The sequence below is a fragment of the Podarcis filfolensis genome (genome assembly GCF_964270895.1).
Source record: "Podarcis filfolensis genome assembly, chromosome: 4".
Lineage (NCBI taxonomy): Eukaryota > Metazoa > Chordata > Lepidosauria > Squamata > Lacertidae > Podarcis > Podarcis filfolensis.
The window spans coordinates 41555729-41575758 of NC_139607.1; the positions used below are offsets into that span (position 1 = coordinate 41555729).

General features: G+C 37.9%; 2 protein-coding genes across 3 annotated transcripts in view; one reads left to right on the plus strand and one right to left on the minus strand.

The window, feature by feature from the left end:
• SMS (spermine synthase) overlaps positions 1–18895 on the plus strand; it is a 54423-nt gene extending 35528 nt beyond the window's left edge. For both annotated transcript variants that reach the window (XM_083612411.1, XM_083612412.1), the window contains exons 3-11: positions 484–571; positions 1235–1299; positions 4079–4254; positions 6260–6414; positions 6897–6986; positions 9086–9200; positions 9606–9685; positions 14156–14271; positions 15190–18895. In XM_083612411.1, the coding sequence (XP_083468537.1) occupies positions 484–571; positions 1235–1299; positions 4079–4254; positions 6260–6414; positions 6897–6986; positions 9086–9200; positions 9606–9685; positions 14156–14271; positions 15190–15232 (928 nt within the window). In that variant the 3' untranslated portion in view covers positions 15233–18895. The remainder of the gene's footprint in view (positions 1–483; positions 572–1234; positions 1300–4078; positions 4255–6259; positions 6415–6896; positions 6987–9085; positions 9201–9605; positions 9686–14155; positions 14272–15189) is intronic.
• LOC310762005 (uncharacterized protein) overlaps positions 1–20030 on the minus strand; it is a 352306-nt gene that overhangs the window by 11629 nt on the left and 320647 nt on the right. The window lies entirely within an intron of this gene.

The following is a 20030-nucleotide window of genomic DNA, read 5'->3' on the forward strand; positions in this document are numbered from 1 at the left end:
GGCATTAGATACCGCCTCTTACTCATGGAGCTAAGTGTTCTACCTCCTAAAGATTGCATTGCCACATGTGCAATTGCCCCTTTAATGAAGAATGCATGAAAGCCGTTTCTTCAAACTTGCATGGAACAGAGTTTGATAATATTTTAGAAATCCTCCTTGTTGTATGAAAACAAAACATACTAAATTTCTAGTCATCTTAGATCATTTTTAAAAAATCAAGCTTGTTTATAATGGAGAATTTCTCTTAACCACAAGGACTTACCAAGTAGGAAGGAAGCAATGTAAATATTCAGATGGTCTTCTTTCAACAGAAGCTCACGGGACAGTTGATTAGAATATAAATGAGGGGAGAGTTGGCAGCAGGTAGACAGCTGAGGTGCTGCAGGTTCTCTTCCTGCAGTTCTTGTTGAAGAAGTTGGTGCTTAGAATGTAGGGACTGGGGGACCGCTTTCATCTGACACTTTTCTTGTTTTTACTGTCTAGTTTTGCCAATCTGAGAATTTATCCTCATGGCTTGGTGTTGGTCGATGTACAGAGTTGCAACGATTTGAGTGGAGGAGACGTAGAGCAGGTATGTATAGTACCATATATATATGGTAGTGCTTGAATTGTAGACACATTTTTTTTACAGAGCTTATTTTTAATTTCATAAATGCTAGGTTTTAATTCTTGCAGCCATTAAACTCAGTGGGAAAGTACGGGGCAAGCCTCTAACTTGCTTCAGACATAACAATAAAGCAGAAATGCCTGTAGGTATATTGTGGGGAGAATTAACCCATTAACTGCATTCCTTAACAGATCGCCTGGCGCTGACCGTGATGACATTTCAGTGGAAGACAAAACCATTTTTATTTTCACAATGGTTTTAATTCTCTCTCTGTGTTTCTGTTTGTATATAAGGCGTTGCAGATCTTTCTGTTTTTACCTCTAAACCCTGAATACTACTTAACAGCAAACTTAATGAAATGATAAAAAAGGGGGTTATATATAACTCATGTTTTGGATTTGGTTTATTTAGAAACTAAGCTCACTGGCTTGTATGCAGTGCTAAACTCACTGAAAGCAAAATTAATTTTAACAAAAATGAGAAGGGAAAATAGACAAAATCCTAAGGCTTTGCTGCCATGGGCTTTGGAGGTGAGAGAGAAAAGTTGGCCGTGTATCATATTTTTAGGAATCTTGTTCTTTTAGTTGGATCCTATTGTTTTTTAACTAGACTTTTTTTTTATCACAGCTTCTAAACAAGATAGAAGAAAGAATGAAAGAACTGTGTCATAGAAACATCAAAAGAGTAAAACGGTGAGGAATTTTGAGATTGTTTGGTCAGATTGCCCAGCGAAGTCTTTGTTGATGTACTGACATGTCTGGTAAATGAATATGGAATTTTAACACATAGTATTGAGACTTACAAAACATTTTATTCGAGTTCATTCATTTTACCCTTACATTTTCTTAATGTAGTAAAGTTTTCATTTGCTGTAGATTATTCAGTGGAGTTCCATGATGACATAGTGTGGCTGCACCAAAGTAAACCTATGAAAAATGGATGGTTCATCTCTGGCTGCCTTTTGCTAGTTGGTAGAGACATTTTATTTTATTTTGGCAGCTTTTTGCATTGCTAAGTACTTGAAACCATGGAGAGGCACAGCCAGTCAGTAGACAGTACTGAACTAGATGAATCAATGATCTGCCTGTAAGGCAACTTCCTACTGAATAAGTTGTTTTATATAATATTGTGATTGTCAAGTATAGTTAGATGCCCTGAATAGTGCATAGGCACTAGAAAGGTAGGATAGAAATGAAATAAACTGAAATCGGGGGGCATAATTGGGTGGTGTTAAGTTGTAGTCTTTGTGGGGGGGGGCTGCCATGTTATTGTGGTTTTTATTCCATACAGAAATATATGGGGTTGGGGAAAAACTAAAGCAGAGAGCTGAACTTGAAGGGGCCTAAGGCACCTTATTTGACATTCTTTTCCATACCTACGGATTAGTGGGGGGATATAGAAACAACCCACCCATATGCATTCCTTCATTCTTTTCCAGTGATTGGAGAGAATCTGTAGCTAGACCAAAGACTGGTACAGTGGTACCTCGGGTTACAGACACTTCAGGTTACAGGCTCCGCTAACCCAGAAATAGTACCTCGGGTTAAGAATTTTGCCCCAGGATGAGAACAGAAATCGTGCTCCGGCGCCAGCGGGAGGCCCCATTAGCTAAAGTGGTACCTTAGGTTAAGAATAGTTTCAGATTAAGAACCGACCTCCAGAACAAATTAAGTTATTAACCTGAGGTACCACTGTATTTATAATATCTGGCTGTTTGCAGAACAAGCTGATGGGAACTAAAGTAAATGGGTTTGTCAGGTTTCCTGAAGTTCTGAGGAGATCAGCAACCATGGTCACACCCTCCATATGTTGTTGGACAGCAACTTCCTTTATTACTGACCTTTCGCTGTTCTGTCTGGGCCTAATAAGAGTTGGAATCCAACAACATGCGGAAGGCACAAGTTACCTAATGCTGGATTAGACAAGGAAATAATTTTGTTATATACAGGAACAGAGTGATGAGCATTGATAAGGCATGGAGGCTGACAACGTTAGAAAAACAGAACTAATACAGTGTTACAGGACTGACAGAGACAGCCTTTTGCCTCTGATAGTAATCTGAACATCCTGCTTCTCTGGCTTTTGTGGGATGCCACCATTTTGTAGCTTTTTCTTGCTCAGGTTATTCAGGTTTCCAGGTGAAAAAGTAGGAAGCATCAGCATAGCCTTGTGTGCTCTCTGTGAAGTGGCAACTGTTTTGCTTCCTCTCCAGACTTTGAGGTAAGAGTATTCCAAGCTGTCCTTGACCCAGGTGCTGTTGATGTTCCATGCCTTGGTACTACAGAAGTGAAGACAGCTTAGTTGGCTGCAGGGAGAGCAGGGTAATGCTGGGAAAAGCAAGAGTAGTATTCCTACTGTGTGGGCAGTGACAGTGTACCCTTGGAACAAGCTTTACACACTACATGTGATCTGCCTTTTGTCAGCTCATTTTGTCAGTCTCTTGCATCCCAGTTGACCAGACAATGGCTATTTGGGTAAAATAACTGCACCAGTAAATGAATACATAATGTGTGGCATAGGAGTGGACGGGGGGGGGGATTAAGAATAAAGCTTGAGATATTTCAGTGGGTTTGCTCTCTCTCTCTCTCTCTCTCTCTCTCTCTCTCTCTCTCTCTCTCTCTATTAAAATATTTATCTGGTTTTAATAGTCTATAAAGCAAATTGGCTTTTATAGTTAAAAAAAACCTTTGGTCTCCTGAAGTTTGCATTCTATCTGGTACTGCCCTCTAGCGTCTCTTAAATTGTTTCATTAGAAGGCATGGCTTGGGTATAACTGAAAGGCATGACAGATTTTTCTGTCCTTATGTTTTCTGCTGTTGTGAAAGCATAGTTAAATTAATTAATCAGTTAAATTAATTTGTATACCCTCTTGCATTTCAAGAAGAAATACCAAGGGTGGTTCACAAACAAAACAACTTTTAACATGCTCTGTCATTTCTACCTTTAGAAAGCTAATTTAACAAAGTATATAAAAGCATTAATAGCTAGCACAGTTATCCGCCGTCTTTTGGCAACCTGTTTGACAGCTATGTCCAAGTTATATAACAGCAGCTTCCATGTAAACATTACAGCCTAGGAATTCAGTTGTTGCTGTCGTGGTATCAGAATGGACATTTTTAAAATACTCATAGATAAGTCAACATGAGAGTCTGCCTGGAATGTTGTTGTACCAGTGAATGCTAAAAATAACCACATTTTCAAAAACCTTTTGTGTGCTGCTTATCTCTTGTTCCGTTCCAGTAATGGAATTCATTTTTTGGGGGCTGCAAATCAAGGAATGGCAATTGTCTCAAAAGTACTAACATTAAAAAGTTTACAATGGAAATTCTTTGCTTGGAACACTAGGTTACAGTGTTCGAGTACCTCTAGGAAGGTAACGTTTTAGAAATGTCTTGACTATAATATAGCTTTTGCTAACTTGCACATACCTGAAATTGTGAACGTTCTCTTCTTTTGTCTTTTCGTTCTCAGATTGCCAGCCATTGTGAGAGGAGATGCTATTGATAAATATTGGCCCACAGCAGATGGACGTTTGGTGGAATATGACATTGATGAAGTTGTTTATGATGAAGAGTCAGCTTACCAGAATATTAAAATCTTACACTCGAAACAGTTTGGAAATATTCTTATCCTCAGTGGGGATGTTAGTGAGTATTGCTGTTTTTATATAATACACAGCCAACTGCTATAGAGTTAACCTGCACAACTTGTGACCTGTCAATCCAAAGTCAACCCATGTTTTGTGGTTTGCTGTGCTTGAAACCCAGCCACCCTATTTTTTCTCCCTCAGTCCTGGACAGGCAGTAATTGCAGAAGGTTTTCTTGAACTTCTGGATGGCAGCGTTTAACTTTGCGGGCTCTAAATTGTGTCAGTTTCCCACAGAGCTTCTGGGATTTCTATTATCAGAATTTCTCTCTTTCTGATATTTTGACCTGTGGTCAAAGTGTTTTTCAGCTGAGATCATATCTATTTATTTTTTTTATATTACCCCATCAGTAATTGTAAAAAGGAATCTTTGGGGGCAACATGAAATAAATCCGGCTGGAAATTTTATACAGTGCTGATGAAGCTAGTTTCTTCCATTCCTGCTAGCATTGTATCATTCAACCCACTGGGGGAAAATAGCAGATAAGATTCTGTTGATTATTGTATTTAGGCTCCCCTTGTTATCAAAACTAATTACACTATCTATATTAAAAGATTATGTTAATGGAGTGAATCATACTATGGTATGGACTCTTCTCCCGGGAATGTTGAAATTTTGGAGCATAACATTATCACACACTGGCTGGTGCTGACGGCTTTCTTGGAGTCTGCTGCTCTCTCTAGGTGTGTCATTGATCAACAAACCTAACACAAACGAAGCCATGAATTATCTGATTTCACTGTTTCCAAGTATTTGAACTGAATTAACCATTTATGTTTGTGGGTTTGAAAGAATTTCATGCTGCTTTGTTTCCCTTTCAGAATTTCTGATGCGGTTTGTAGTAGGAAAATAGGTGGATTATGCTAAACAGTAGTGTCCCAGTATCAATCAATCAATCAAATATTGGCATCACGGTATAAAACATTTGAAGTAACTGGAATAATTGAAAAGATAACAGTGAAGCTATCAAGGGTTATAAAGTCACACTGTAGTCGTGTGCATTTGGATATTCTGCTACGCCCTGTCTATTTCCTAAAAGGATAGTTTGTTGGGAACCCTTTCGGGTAAAATTGTGGCTCAAAAGGAAGCTACTAAAGCAGCAATATCTTTGTCCCGATCTGCCAGGAGAAACCTTATTTGGCTTCTCGGAGTTGTGGGCCGGAGGTCCAACATTTTGCTCAGCATCAGTTGGTGAGGTCTGCTGTGTAAAGGGCAATCTAAGAGAGTGTGGTCCATTGAATCAGGTACTTCCTGATGGCAGACACACAAGCAGGCTTGAAATGGGTGTCCCAGTGTTCGAGTTTGGAGAGACAGGAGGCTGTCTTCCTGATTTAGTCAATTAATGAAGAATTGGAAGGGGAGCATGAGGGCCATCCAGTCCAACCACCTGTAGTGCAGGAATCTTTTGCCCAATGTGGGGCTCGAACACACAGACACACATCTTTAGAAAGTACTGTGAGCCTTGCTTTCAGGGCCTTTCCTTGCTGAGCTAAAGAAGAACAGACCCCTCTTCACCCCAGTAGGAAGTGATCAGGCTCCTCTGAACCCACCAATCAGCTGTTTGATGGACTGAGGGGAGAATGAGTTACAGGGGGTCAGGAGAAGGCCACACACAAGGAAGGCACATGGGGAGAGGACTGGGGGGGTTGCATGTACCCCACAGTTTTCCCACCAGTGATGTATATAAACAAATTATGTTCCTATACATCAGGGAATAACAGTGACACAGCCATTAATAGATATTTGACATTCCTCTTGTATTTTAGTGAATAACTTTACATAGAAATGTAAACCACAGGTTTTATTTTTCTAAATCTGTAATAACATTTCTAGTACCCCCCCCCTTTAATTAGTCTGAATGATTTACTTTAAAATAATGAAGTCATTGTGGATTTCTGAAATGTAAATGCAAGCGGGGTCTAACTTTATGTTCTTATTTAGCACAAACAATAGAATTTTGTTATAACATGCTCACATATATCTCTTAATCCCTGTGCTTTTCAAGATCTGGCAGAGAGTGACCTGGCATATACACAAGCTATAATGGGCAGCGGGAAGGAAGACTACACGGACAAGGAAGTCCTCATTCTTGGAGGTGGTGATGGGGGAATACTGTATGAAATAGTCAAATTGAAACCAAAGATGGTCACCATGGTAGAGATATCCTTTTAATAAGCGGGTGATGGTTCATTTTGAAAATGTTTTGTCATGATTTCTCCCTGTGCATTCAGTTTTGAGAGATCAAAATAGATTAGACGATTAATGCAAACACCTCTCAGAACCATCTTAAGTTCTGCATTCTGTGTCAGGCACCGTAAATCTGGCTCAGATTGTCCTAATCATGACTTTAGTAGATCGTTTGACCAAGATACTTAAATGTTGGCCATTTATGATTATGCAGCAAATTTAAACTTTCTGAGCCATGCTAAGTATATTTTAAAATTAGGACTATGTGTCAGATAATTAGCTACCTATAAAGGAATGTTTAAAACAGTTGTCAATAACATGTATTTAAGAGTTGCCTGAAACAATTGTCTATTGATTATGGAATCTAAACCTTGCTATTCCGAAGCAAAACTAAATAACTTATTTTAATAACTGCAACAAAATGAGTTGGTGGATTCTTAACTAGCATCAGATACATTGACCAAATGGTGATTGACGGGTGTCGAAAATATATGCGCAAAACATGTGGAGATGTCTTGGACAATCTGAAAGGAGAATGCTATCAGGTAACTAATTGTTTTAAACATGCAAAATGAAAAATGTTACCTTCATCAATGAAAACACACGTTTGGGAGTACTTTCTGATGCAATACTGTGTATTGTGTATAGCTATATACAGTTCTAAGACATAATGAACAAACGATAAACTAGCAGCAGTTGATTTTCTTTTTGCTTTCAGTCACTAAAATGTATACATGTTTCGGAAGAGGCCGCATGCACTGAAATTATAATATCCATTGTTCCATCTACAGCAGGACTGTGAAATAGAGTCATAATGTATTCTGCATAAACAGGCTATACAGTACATTTATAAACTCAAGAACTAGGCATCTGAGGTATGCTAGACTTCCTAATTAGAATAATGTTATAGAAAAAATAAATAAATGGTTTAAATTCAATTTATAAAAGGAAATATTCTAGCACCGTAAAACTGAAACGGCATGTTGATCCTTATTACCTTATTTTCAGTTTTCTTTATTTTGTGATGTCTTTGTTTTGTACAGAAAGGAATGAATGCTGGCACAATTAATGATTCCCCCCATTGCCTTTTGTCACATTCTTTTGGGGATGGGGAGTAGTAGTAATCAAATATGGGTTCTCTGGGTAGCCTTAGGGCTCATCATGGTCTCTCAGCCAAATCTGAGAGTGGACCACAGCACAGTAGTAACCAAAGGTCCCCGGTTCATCCCTGCTGGCATCACCACTTAGAAGTTGGGAAATGCTCCTCTGAAATCCTATAGAACCACCCAAATCTCTTTTCTGATGAGAACAGCTTTTGCATCTCATTTGGAAACCAAGGACCCAGAGTCTGGATGAAGAATGGGGAGTCACACAATGCCAGATGCTTGAAGTCCAGTGTGACGTTTCCACAGTCTGTGTTAATTTGGGGAGCCATGTCATCAGCTGGTGTTGGTCCACTGTGCTTCATTAAGTCCAGGGTCAACGCAGCCGTCTACCAGGAGATTTGGAGCACTTCATGCTTCCGTCCGCAGATGAGCTTTATGGGGATGCTGACTTCATTTTCCAGCAGGACTTTGGCACTTGCCCACAATGCCAAAAGTACCAAAACCTGGTTCAATGCCCATGGGATTACTGTGCTTGATTGGCCAGCAAACTTGCCTGACCTGAACCCCATAGAGAATCTACGGGGCATTGCCAAGAGAAAGATGAGAGACATGAGACCGAGCAATGCAGAAGAGCTGGAGGCTGCTATTGAAGCATCCTGGTCTTCCATAACACCTCAGCAGTGCCACAGGCTGATAGCATCCACGCCACGCCACATTGGGGCAGTAATTGATGCAATAAGGGCCCAAACCAAATACTGAGTACATATGCCTGCTTCTACTTCTCAGAGGTCCAATATTGCTCTATTTGCAGTCCTTGTTTTGCTGGGTTTCATTTAATATTCTAATTTTCTGAGTGTTAATTTGGGGTTTTCATCAGCTGTACGCCATGATCATCACAAATACAACAAATAAAGGCTTGACGTATCTCGCTTTGCATGTCATGAGTCTATCTCGTATATTAGTTTCACTTTTTAAGTTGAATTACTGAAATAAATGAACTTTTCCACGATATTCTAATTTTCCGAGTTTCACCTGTACTGATCTAGATCAAGCAGTTGTCTGACTGTATTAGACAGCTTCTTATGGCACTGTTGTGAAAGTAAAATGAGTTAAAGAATCCTGTGTAGATGGTGAATATACATTCACAATGAGGCTGAGATCATCCTTTCTCTGTCAGATAATTGTGCACTTAACATGGGAGCATACCGAAATAGAGCCCAATGCATCTGTGCAATCTGTTCATCTGAATCTTGTGATGTTGAGGTTATGGGCATTTGCCTTTTTTGCATGTAGGCTTCTATGCAAACATGATGTGTTCACCAGGCACTGACAGGCTTCACTATGCATTTTGACCACACGCTAAGGGCATTAAAAACAAAAACTATCTGTACTAGTTACCGACTTCTTCAATGTTGGTACTGTCGAAATGACAGAAACAATGGATGAGTAATCTGGAAGTGCTAAAAAGGTAGTAGTGATCTAACTGAGGAACCCCGCATATGAAAAGTTGCCCAAATTCTACTATTGTTATTTTTTAGGTTCTAATAGAAGATTGTATTCCAGTCCTGAAGAGGTATGCCAAAGAAGAAAGGATGTTTGATTATGTAATTAACGATTTGACAGCTGTTCCAATCTCCACATCTCCAGAAGAAGGTTAATGTCCCTCTGACCTTTTGAATGCGAACCTTGTTTACAATGAAAACTCTTTCATTTAAAAACTTTGATTGCAGTTGAGTAACTTCTATCTGGGTGAGATAAGGGGATGGTTGGGGAGAAGAAGGCATGCATTGACCCAGGAGTGGCTTAGATGGTGTATGCATGTAAAGTGTGTGGGCATGTGTGTAGAAAATGGAGCACAGTTGGCCATTATGACACACTTCTGCACACAGATGCTATGCCCTTTCCATTGTAATTGCCACGTGTTTACAAGGCATCCTATAACCCTGAACAAAAAGATTATCTTAACGTTAAGAATGTTACCTTTTGCTGTAGCTTACCACAGTTATGAATATTTCCTTGTGAATTGCTAATTAAACAATTAGTATTTTTCAAATTTAGATTCTACGTGGGAGTTTCTGCGGATGATTCTGGACCTTTCAATGAAAGTCTTGAAACCTGATGGGAAATATTTTACACAGGTATGGCAGATGAAAAGTAATCACAATGAAGTATGACAGCGAAATTTGAAAGAATAAGCCTGTTTAAGATGCTACTTTGTCCCTTGGGTGAGATCGGGAGCAGTCCAAGGCTTTTATACATGTCCTACACAATCATGCTAGAGGCTGAAGTGAATCAGAGAAAATCTGGGTTTATTTGACTATGGGATCTTCCAGAGAAAGTTCAAATAAATGCTTGAGGCTTGCTCATTGCTTCCTGTGCATACCAGCATTAGGAGCCGATAAGCCTGCTCCAGAATCTGGTTAAATCCGGAGGACTTAAACATAATTTGAAGTTTGGCTAAAACTGTGTATAGAATATTAACCCAAAGCTGATTGGTTTTTGTTTTACATTTTTCAGCCTGGCTCAAGTTTTCTGGTTGGTTTCAGGGAAGTTAAAATCAAATACTATTTTATACAGATAAGGTATACTATACCTTATCAGAAATGATGAGGGTATTTTACAGCTGGCATGCAGCCACCAATATTCTTACACTTTGATAATCCTAGCTGCATTTTTAAAGGAGGGGGGGAAGAGAAAGACAATACATTTCCAACAACAGCCATGGTCAGTGCCAAACAAGATGCTTTTTGTTTAATTTTGTCACCTTGTGACTCTGAAATATGTAGCTAGGCAAGCTCATCCACAGATGCTTTATTTTTAAGTTAACACTTTTCAGTCCTCAAGTTTTAATAGCTAAAAAGGAAATGTTTCAACATATAAGAAGGCAATCTAGTCTGTTTTTCTGTGTTAGTATGAGAAGTTCTCTGTTTTAAATAACTGTTACAAGCAAGGGGCCCCAATCCTTTTCTGGATCAGGAAGCGTTAGTTCCATAGCAGTAGAACACTGTCAAAACGCCCAATACCTTTTGCTGCTCCTAAAAAACGAACGCAAATAAGGAATGGCCATTAGAGTGTTGCTGTATGCTGGCAAGGAATATCTTGTGCGGTGTAGTCATCTGCATTATACTCTTTGGCCACTAGATGGAGCTTGACAACTAAAAACGTTGGCTCCTGTAATAAAATCCAAAGAATATTATGCGCGAGGAATATAGGGACATACTTGAGAAAGACACATCTTACACACAGGCTGCTGTGTACACACATTTGACAGCTGTTATAGTTTTGCTCACAGAATGAGAATTCATACTTTAAAAAAATGCATAGGCTTAGAAGATATGCTTGATATACATATATAACACAAACACTTGTTTTAGTTTTATTTACCTTGTTATGGGATTAAAACATTATCTGTATAGTTCTCAAAGTTTAGCAGTATTGGCAAAGTTTCCTAGCTCCTCTCGAAGATGGGGGTCACCCGATCCTTTGTACTTGACAAGTTGATAATAAGACTGGGATTTAACTAGGAATCACAGCTTGAGATAGTAGAAATAAATGAGGGAGATTTTCCTTCTCCAGCGGTTTGAGGCAATTGATCTTTGACGCCTGAGGAATAATTTCTCTGCTCGCCTACCAGAGAATGTCAGCAATCTGTGTGCTCTATGTACTAGTATCCTATAAGTCTGGTCTTTGTGGTTCAGGGTATAGAGTGGGGTGATTATGGGGAAATATGGATGGAAAATTGAGTTCAGTGGAAGTTGTTTTTCAGAAATGTATTTCATGGAGTATTTCCAGATCATAATATAACCTTTTCAGTTATATTAATATAACCTTTTCAGTGATGTTTTTTAAGCTTTTTAAAGGGTGTGTGGTTACTTAGGATTGAAAAGGAAAGACCTTCTTTCCTCAAGTCCCCTTTCTACAACTCTTAGTTTTGAACTTTGACAGAGCCTTCAAACAGGGCTCTACTGTGTGATGCAGCAGGCACTAGGGACAGGAGGGCCCTGTGGCCCACTATGTAATTTCAGCACAATAAAAAATGTAGGTGGGCATATAAATCCAACATGGGCCTAGGTTTGGCATATTTGATTTATTATGAACACATCCTGGTGTGTGAATTTGCATAGGTCTTTTTTTTTAAGGTGAAGTGTGGTACTGTGAAGTGAAATATCCGCCTGCTTCTGATGCAGATGTTGTCACAGTAGTGGCACTACTCCAGGTGCCACATAGTCCCTATTCCACATTGGTAAGAACTCGGTTGTTTAGTGTGGCAGCACCTGCACTTTGGAACTCCCTGCCTATTGTGAGATGAAGCAGGTGCCCTTTTGGCATCTGCTAAAAACATTCTAGGTGCCTAGGGGAAAAAAAAACATTTCTAGATGCCCAGAAAGTTGAGGTAATTTTAATCTGTTTTAGTCTTTTATGTTTTGTATGTTTTGAAGTATGGTTGTGAATTTCTCTTGGTTTTATTGTTCTAATTTTTCGTAAATCACTATGAGGGCTGTTGTTTTTTCAAAAGCAGTGTATAAGTGTTATGAATGAATAGTATTGGAGAAACTATTGTATTTAATTAAGTATTTCGGAAGTATTTTCCTTCTCCCTTTCCACAATTTGCTTGCCACGTTGTCTCCTGTGATTGCCATTCGATGAGCTGGTTGATGAAACCTGGGATACTGAGGATGACAAAACTAGACTGCAGATTACTCTCATTATAGAGATTGGGTTGTGCCATTAAGCTACCTCTATACTGGCAGGATGTCCCATAAATTACCTGGTGCTGTTTTCTATTTGTGATTCCCAAATTACACACGCAGGTTGTTTATATGCTATCCCATTCAATTTAATGCTGACAAAATTACATGCTTTGTAAAAGGCAGCGGAACAAAATAACCACTGCAGGACTGCGGATAATAATAGATTACTAAACAAGTTTTATATACTTAACTTCCTTGCCTTTATATTAACCTCTCTCTTACCATTTTACGATGTTTGTGGTTCACTTAATAACTCAATTTATTTCCGAAATACTTAATTTCCTTCTGCTATTTATTTGATGTTCTAATATTAAAAAATAAGACAACAAGAATAATAATTTGTTTCTCTCATATAATAAGCATAGAATCAAGAATGTATTTCCCCTTGTTTACCTTCTGCTCCCTGCCATTCATTTTCCACCTATAATTTAAATTCCTTTTGTTCTTTGTATGATTAATGATCTTCCATTCAGAATTCATATAACATTTTGTCGTGCATTTATGTATTGCCCTGTCTTAAGCCTCTTCTATATACAGTGGTACCTCGGGTTAAGTACTTAATTCATTCCGGAGGTCCATTCTTAACCTGAAACTATTCTTAACCTGAAGCACCACTTTAGCTAATGGGGCCTCCTGCTGCCACTGCGCCTCCGGAGCACGATTTCTGTACTTATCCTGAAGCAAAGTTCTTAACCTGAAGCACTATTTCTGGGTTAGTGGAGTGTGTAACCTGAAGCGTATGTAACCCGAGGTAACACTGTATTTCAGGAGTGGGGAATCTGCAGTCCTTCATACAGTGCTGGACCACAGCTCCCCATCACTCCTGACATTGGTCCTGCCGGCTGGTGCTGATGGGAGATGGAGCCCAACAATATCTGAACAGCTGTAGGTTCCCCACACCTGATATATTTAATGCCATGGTTGCTATTCAGGTATAAAACTTGTCATATCTTTCTCACTCATCTCCTTAATGCTGTACTTTACACTCATTTGCAGGTAAAGATTATCTGTTATTGATGTATTCATTAGTAACGCAGTCACTTCAGAATGTTTATGTTCTTTCGACTGTCGTGAAATATTTAATTTTGATAAAATAAATGCTTCACGTAGATTGAAGCCACTCTGAGCGAGTTTGATTAGTAACACTGCAGAGTCAGTACAGCATTGGCACTGAGCAATCATTCCAAATTCCTGCCTAGTGATACTGTAGCCAGTCCTTGAATTTTGTAATATGTGTTAACATTCAGAATGGGAAAGGATTAACTATGAGAGTCTACAAAACCATGATCCTCAATGTATTTAATGCAGAATAAAATCCGTGGAACTTGGTAGGACTTCTGTGTAAATATCCTTATGATGTGCTTTATCTGAATCATACCTTAAAGCTGGAGTGTTTCTTTCTTACTTTATAATTTATGAATAATGATTTCTTATAGATTTCATGTTTATGTCTTACTTCCCTATCTTACGGTTTTAATATTTCTATTATAGTTTAATTGCTTTTTATCTAATATCTTTTTGTGTTGTATCCATGCTTGCTTTAATTTTGTGAGCCTCCTTGAGTCCCAATACTGAAAAAAGGTGGGACATAACCAAACAAACAAATGTTAAGCAGCTCAATGAATCTTTGCTATTGGGTAGTATATAAATATTACAAATAATAAATAATAATATATTATTTTATATTATATTATACAATAATATATTAGTGTAATAATAAATTTGTGTCTTTTTCAAGATTCACTGACATAAGTGATTTATCCCTCTGTTTGTATAGAATCTATTGATGAATTTGCTCCCTTTGCATTATGTCTCCCCACAGTTTTATTGATATATAGGTCACATGTTTTCTTGCAGGGAAATTGTGTAAATCTGACTGAAGCTTTGACTCTCTACGAAGAACAGCTTGGTAGGCTATACTGTCCTGTGGCATTTTCAAAGGAAGTTGTATGTGTCCCTTCATACATGGAACTGTATCCTTGCTTAATAAATCATGTCTGTTGATAAGCACCATTGTATAAACCAAGTGAATAGTGAGTACGTCAAAAGGACTTCACTGCACATACACTTCAAAAGGTAAAGAGTATCTGAATAATGTAGGGAGGATTCTACTTAAAAATTTAATAACACAGATGGGTCTGATTTAAGCCCTACTCGGACAAGTCCATTTGAAATCAGTTGGCCTAAATCACGTGTGCCTAATTTCATTTCATTCAGTTGGTCTATTCACAGTTTAACTTGGTCAGATACCACCCCATAACTTTCAGAAATTCTGCTGTGGGTATGCTCGTTCCTAACATGTGTAACAGGCCTTAACAACAACTAAAGTTTTTCTTTAAAACAAGACAGCAGAAAGGACACAAAATAATACTAATTTCCATTTTTCAAAGTTCAGAATGATGCCCATGTTATTGAGACTGAAGTGAAGTTCCACAGGGTAAACTAATAGTGGTGTCCTAAAGAAAAGCAAGGTATTTCTCATCAACTTACCATGAAGTAAGGATATGTGGATTTGAAATGCTTGGAGTTGTTGTTGTTTTTTTTTAAAAAAACATTGATGTGAGAATTTTAATAACAATATATTATGCAACCAAAATGTATTTTTTAAGGCTTGAAGCGATGACCTGAAAGGTTGACAACGATGGCACAGCTTTACAAGGTATCCTGCTGTTGATCATACTTCCATCAGGACAGAAGGTCATCTTTCCTGAATTATGAGGGGATGGGGCTAGGTGATCTTTGAGAATGCCTTCCAACTATGAATCTAGCCATATAACTTACAAAGGATGATAAAAGTAATTCAGATTCCAATTGAAATGATGGTTTCTTCTTCCTGTTCATAATGTGACCCAAGTGCAAAATATGTATTTGATTCCTTGACAAGTTTTTAGATGGGTATTTTATACTATTTGGAAGAAGAGAACAGATGTTTGAAGTTCAAGGTCCACACGCCACACATGCTGCATGAAGTGTGTAGGGCTTGCCACATGCTACCATCTTGGCGTCTTGAATCTTTAAATTATATGCTGTAGATGATCCTGAAACTTAGTCATGCTATCGATTTGTGAATTCTTTAAATGTTTTTTATTATTATTTTAATTTAAAAGCAAATGGGAAAAAATGTATATTTTGATGAGCTAGGGTGTTATTTTTTGAAAGTCAACGTAGATGAAATAGCAGCAAAGCTATAGCTGCTGAATGCACTGAACCTTTAGAATGTGATCATTTTTATTTTTTATTTTAGATCGTTGAATACCAATTTAAAAAGACAATGTTAGCATTTCAGTGTGGTACCACAGAATTTTCTCTCCCTTCAGACATTAATCAGTTTAATAGTCACGGTGCTTTAAATAGACTTTAAGTGGGTTGTTTGTTAAATGATCGATGTGCTTCCACTGGAGGAATTAAGGGCAGACTACTTCTTCTTTCTTTCTTTTTAAGGAAACCCTCTGGCCCATTGTGGTGCTATAAAGCCACCATGATACTACTTATGGTGAATCCTTATTCTAACCCTCATGTGTCAAGATCTGTTATTTCATTTTCAGTGGGTCTTCCCAACAGGTAAATACTCAGTCTCAAATGTGTGAGGGTTCGTTCAGAGGAAAATGTGAGGGTTTCTTCAGAGGAAAAGTTCAGCACAACTAAAACGATGGGGATAAAGCCATGGTGTAATGACTGCCACATCAGAATGAACACGGATTGGGCCCAGTCTTTGGTTATAAAGGGAGAGAACTAATAGTTTCTTCATCTTCAGCAGACTAGTTTTATTCTAAAGACGTTTTCAACATACAAAAGTGAAAAAAGGCTGCATTACCTCATGCACAAAGAGATTTACAAAATACTTAATGCTGGAATAAATGCCATTGGCTTAAGAAGTCTGTTAGTGAGCTGTCATTTGACAAATCAAGCTAGCCCCTGTTAATATTTATTATAAATAGGGAGGAATAATAGATTAAACAAATAACTGTCAGTGCTATAAACTTTGAAACTATGGCTTGGACTGTTGCCCCAGCCCTTCAGTTTCAGTATAGAAAGCTGAAATGTATATTGAGAATTCTTTTTATTGGTCACATACCCCTTTAGTGCAAATGTTCATGAAGTGCAAAAGGTCATTGAAAAGGAAAAATTAGCCAAGTGACTTACGAAACAATGCACTGGAAGCTTCTTCACCAACCGCATCTACTTGAGTGGGGGCTGAGCTCAAGAGCACAGGCCTTGTCCCATTCGTTACAATATAGTCTGTTGCAGGTGAAGTTCTGGTAGATTGTAAGCCTGAGAGTATTTATATTTTGTGCTTCTCTATAAACAGAGTGTTTACTCCACTTAGTTGAGCCCAGCCACATGGATCTGATGGATCTTGCGGCTAAAACATCGCTAGCCCATACACTGTATTTGCATATGCATGTTGAAATACCTATTACATTTGTACTCCCCACCCTGTCTACTTCTGCACATGGTGTAAAATTATATTTTTGTAAAATCTTTCTTATGTACTGATCATTCATGTATGACTTTGCTATAGGCAAATCCTTAAAATAGCTGAGAAATACAACCTTATAATTAAAATGTTCTATCCTTCTCTTAGCAGTTTCAGACTTTACAGCAAAATTACTCCCCTCCTCCCCAAAGGAAAAAATTGTGTTGTATTTCACTGTTACATTTTTCTCACCACGCTAGAGAAAGGGCTGCACTTAGATTGTTTTCCCCACGCTATATTATTGCAAGATGAGAATGCACCACTCCATTCTGAGAAACTGATCACTAGGGAGAATTGCTTTATGTATTTAGAAAGGAGGGCATAGTCCTTCATAGCTACATGGAGGAATTCAGAATTGCCAGAAACTCAGAAGGCTTTGCTGCCTTGGGGTTCTGTTGTGCTAACAAAATGGGCATATAAATAAGATAAGTTTACAATTCATAACTCCTGAATTAAATGTCTTATAACTTAAAGCTACCTGATCAGTAATTTAATCTCTGTTGACTTAAAATGATTAAAAAGTTAACTGTCTGATCTCGCCAGTGGTAAAGTGCAAACTTCCTTCAGCTCAGACGAAGTGTTCCTGTAGATTGGGAAGGAACCATTATTTAAAGCTGTCTAGTCTGAGGTCATAATTAAAACATCTAGTGCTATATTTAGAAGATTACGGTTATGAACTTCCATTGGATCAGATTTCAAACATGTCTGGAGGTTCAGACCAGCCTTTTTTTCCTACTGGCAAAAGCATATAGTTGTGTCACATTAATATCAAATGGTTTTGCCCTGCTTTTGAGTAGATTGATAGTATCTTAGGCAGAACCCTTCTTTTCTTTCCTTTACAATCGGACATAAAATCTTAGGGAGCCTACAGTAAACACACATGATACTTTGTGCAGAATGTCCCAACATACACCCATGGTGTGCATCAAAGAATGCTATTATTTTCAAAACCTCATTTATTGTTTTGGGATTATGCAATGCTTGTGACTTGGAAGTAATAGCCACGTTCTTAAGTAAATTGAAGCGTTTTTGTTCCATTGTCCTACGTAGCTGGAGAGTGATCTTGACTCATTCATTCATTACCTAGGTTACAGAATTCCTCTAATAGCTATACTAAAAAAACCCAACTAGATAAATATAATTTTATAGGCATTTGTGTTGTAATTGGAAAAAAGTGGTTCTACATTTTTACTTGAATTTCCCACTTTTTTGGCTTTCTGAAGAAACTTAAGAAAGAAAACTACTGGTTAAGTATGGATGGTTTTGGAGGAAGAATATGTTGACACTTCATTTATTGTATACATAGATTTCATGAGCATAGCATTGATTTTTCTGGAGAAAGGCATATTTTAGTATTACTTCCCTGGTGCATTCTATTAGATACAGAACCAAGGTTAGTCTTAAATCTGATACGAAATGAGGATCAGGAATAGATGGGAAGTGATATTGCTTGGAAAGCCAACTAATAGATGCTTCATTCTCTCAGTGAAAGGGAAACAATGGAGGGCAACTGTGTTTTGTTTTGTTTTTTTTAAAATGTTTTATGTAGAATATCATTATAACATAGATGTGTGTGTGTGCGTTTAAAAGCAAAATGTTATAAGCTGAACATCTCTTCCCACCCCCTTTTCCTATTACTGCTTGAATAGACTGAGGAAATGTTCAAATAAAGTGTTGTCACTCTTTATTTATATATACATACATATATATAGAGTTGTTGCTGTAGTGTACAGTATGAAAAATCACTTCTTTTCTTTTTGACGTGTAAGAATTGGCGCGGGGGAGAACCAACCTTCAACAGATTAACATACATACATACATACATATATATATATATATATATATATATATATATATATATATTACACATGGAACAGAGTGGAACATCGGTTGTGAGTGCCTCACTACACATGCAAATCAGTCCCAAAGATGGTTGGCATGGGGTGTCTCTTAATTCTTTGCACTAAATGCTGCTTCCATCTAGTAGTGAATTTTGACTATTTAACAAAAAGAAGTTTGATACCTATTCTGACTTTGCTGAAAGAAAACTTCTGGCGTTGTATCAATTGCACTAGTAACAGTGCACATATTCAAATAAAGGTACGCTGTTATTACCTGTACTGCCTGAATTGTTAATATCTGTCAATATCAACCCTATGTGCAACTACCTATGAGTATGCTTCATTGAACGTAGTGTGGCCTAAGAGTAAGTATGCAGAGGATTCTGCCATTTATTTCATATTGGTTTGATGAAGTGAGGATTTGTTGTGATGGTGTGGTCACTTGACCTTCAGCTGGGCACTGCTGTTTACCAAGAGGTAGGGAATGAGGTCCATGTGGTATTAAATGTATTGGCGGAGCCAATCTGGTTCTCCCTCTAGTAAGAAACACTGCCTCGTCGTATAATCTCACTTAATTTCACACAGAAACCTTGTGCTCCATTGACTTGGATTGCAGCCATGTTGTATTTTTACATTTATTAAAACTTCTCATCACATCTCCTTTCTCCCGAGATAAGATCCAAATTAGAAATAAAATGAGCACCTCTCAGTGCTGCTACCTTCTGTTCATAGCTACTCTAGAATCCTGGTTTTCTCCATATGAGCAGCTATTGTTTTTGGTCTGAGGTGGGGGAAAGTGTGTGTCCCCAGGAGGAGGGTTTCCAAAGGAACCAGGGAGTAAGATACTAGGGTCATTCCGTGGTGCATTTTTTTCCTTTTGATATACAGGAGTATATTAGTTTGTAAATCTAGGAAGTCCCTCTGAGTGTGTAAAATCACTACTTTATTTTATGGTGGCTCCATTTTATTCACTTTCTAACTGATAGGTACTAAACCACCCAAGTTTGCTCTTGGTGTAAATGTAATTGTGTCATGCTACATTCTCATGCCATTGCAACCTACTTCAAGAGATACTGATTTGGACGAAAGGTGTGCAATGTTTACTAATACTAAGTACAGAGATGTGGTATGCAAAGTTTAAAAAGCAGTTCAAAAGTTACTTACCTCTTTTGGCTCTGGCTTATTAATGAATCCACAAACAATGATCCTAAGAAGTCAAGAAGCTAATTCTAAAAATATACAAGATGCTAAAATGTGATACCGAAATTTGCAGCAGTACATAAAGAGTGTTTAATTGTACTGCAGTTAAACTAGTCAGATGGCTCAAGTTTTGATTGCATTATGCAAAGTTTCAGCTACAACCCACCCACCCAATTATCTGGTTTATATTTGTGGTAAATGAGTGTTTGCTCAT